The sequence below is a fragment of the Mastomys coucha genome, unplaced genomic scaffold (genome assembly GCF_008632895.1).
Source record: "Mastomys coucha isolate ucsf_1 unplaced genomic scaffold, UCSF_Mcou_1 pScaffold12, whole genome shotgun sequence".
NCBI classification, from domain to species: domain Eukaryota; kingdom Metazoa; phylum Chordata; class Mammalia; order Rodentia; family Muridae; genus Mastomys; species Mastomys coucha.
In genome coordinates this window covers 91,595,776-91,596,098 of record NW_022196894.1, presented here as the reverse complement: position 1 = coordinate 91,596,098, position 323 = coordinate 91,595,776, and the positions used below count along the sequence as shown (strand labels likewise).

At 56.0% G+C, this 323-nt stretch overlaps 2 protein-coding genes across 9 annotated transcripts in view; one reads left to right on the top strand and one right to left on the bottom strand.

Annotated features, from left to right (window-relative positions):
• LOC116086159 (carbonyl reductase [NADPH] 1-like) overlaps positions 1–121 on the bottom strand; it is a 5,737-nt gene extending 5,616 nt beyond the window's left edge. The window contains exon 1 of the mRNA XM_031364464.1: positions 1–121. This exon is cut by the window's left edge and continues 159 nt beyond it. Coding sequence (XP_031220324.1) covers positions 1–121 — 121 coding nt within the window.
• The window catches only part of Setd4 (SET domain containing 4), a 78,524-nt gene that overhangs the window by 3,948 nt on the left and 74,253 nt on the right, over positions 1–323 (top strand). The gene's annotated exons all lie outside the window — the stretch shown is intronic.

Below are 323 nucleotides of genomic sequence, written 5' to 3'. Positions count from 1 at the left end.
CCTCGTCCCGTGCCGTGAGCACCACGTCCCCGGAGAATTTCCGACACAGGTCACGCGTGATCGCAAAGCCAATGCCCTTGTTGGCTCCGGTCACCAGTGCAACACGGCTGCTGGATGGCATAGCTGAGTAGGCAGTGGGAGGCACTGGGCAGTGCCGACTTTGGGCTACTAAGATGTTGCTGGACTTGAGGTTGTCTGTGTGAGCATCATGTGTCTGGGGACCTTAGGCCCAGAGCCCAGACACCAGAGCAGTCTTGGGTACTGCTCTTGGCACGACTCAGTGGCATTAGAGCAAACAAGACAAACAAGTCTAAGTTAGTGAT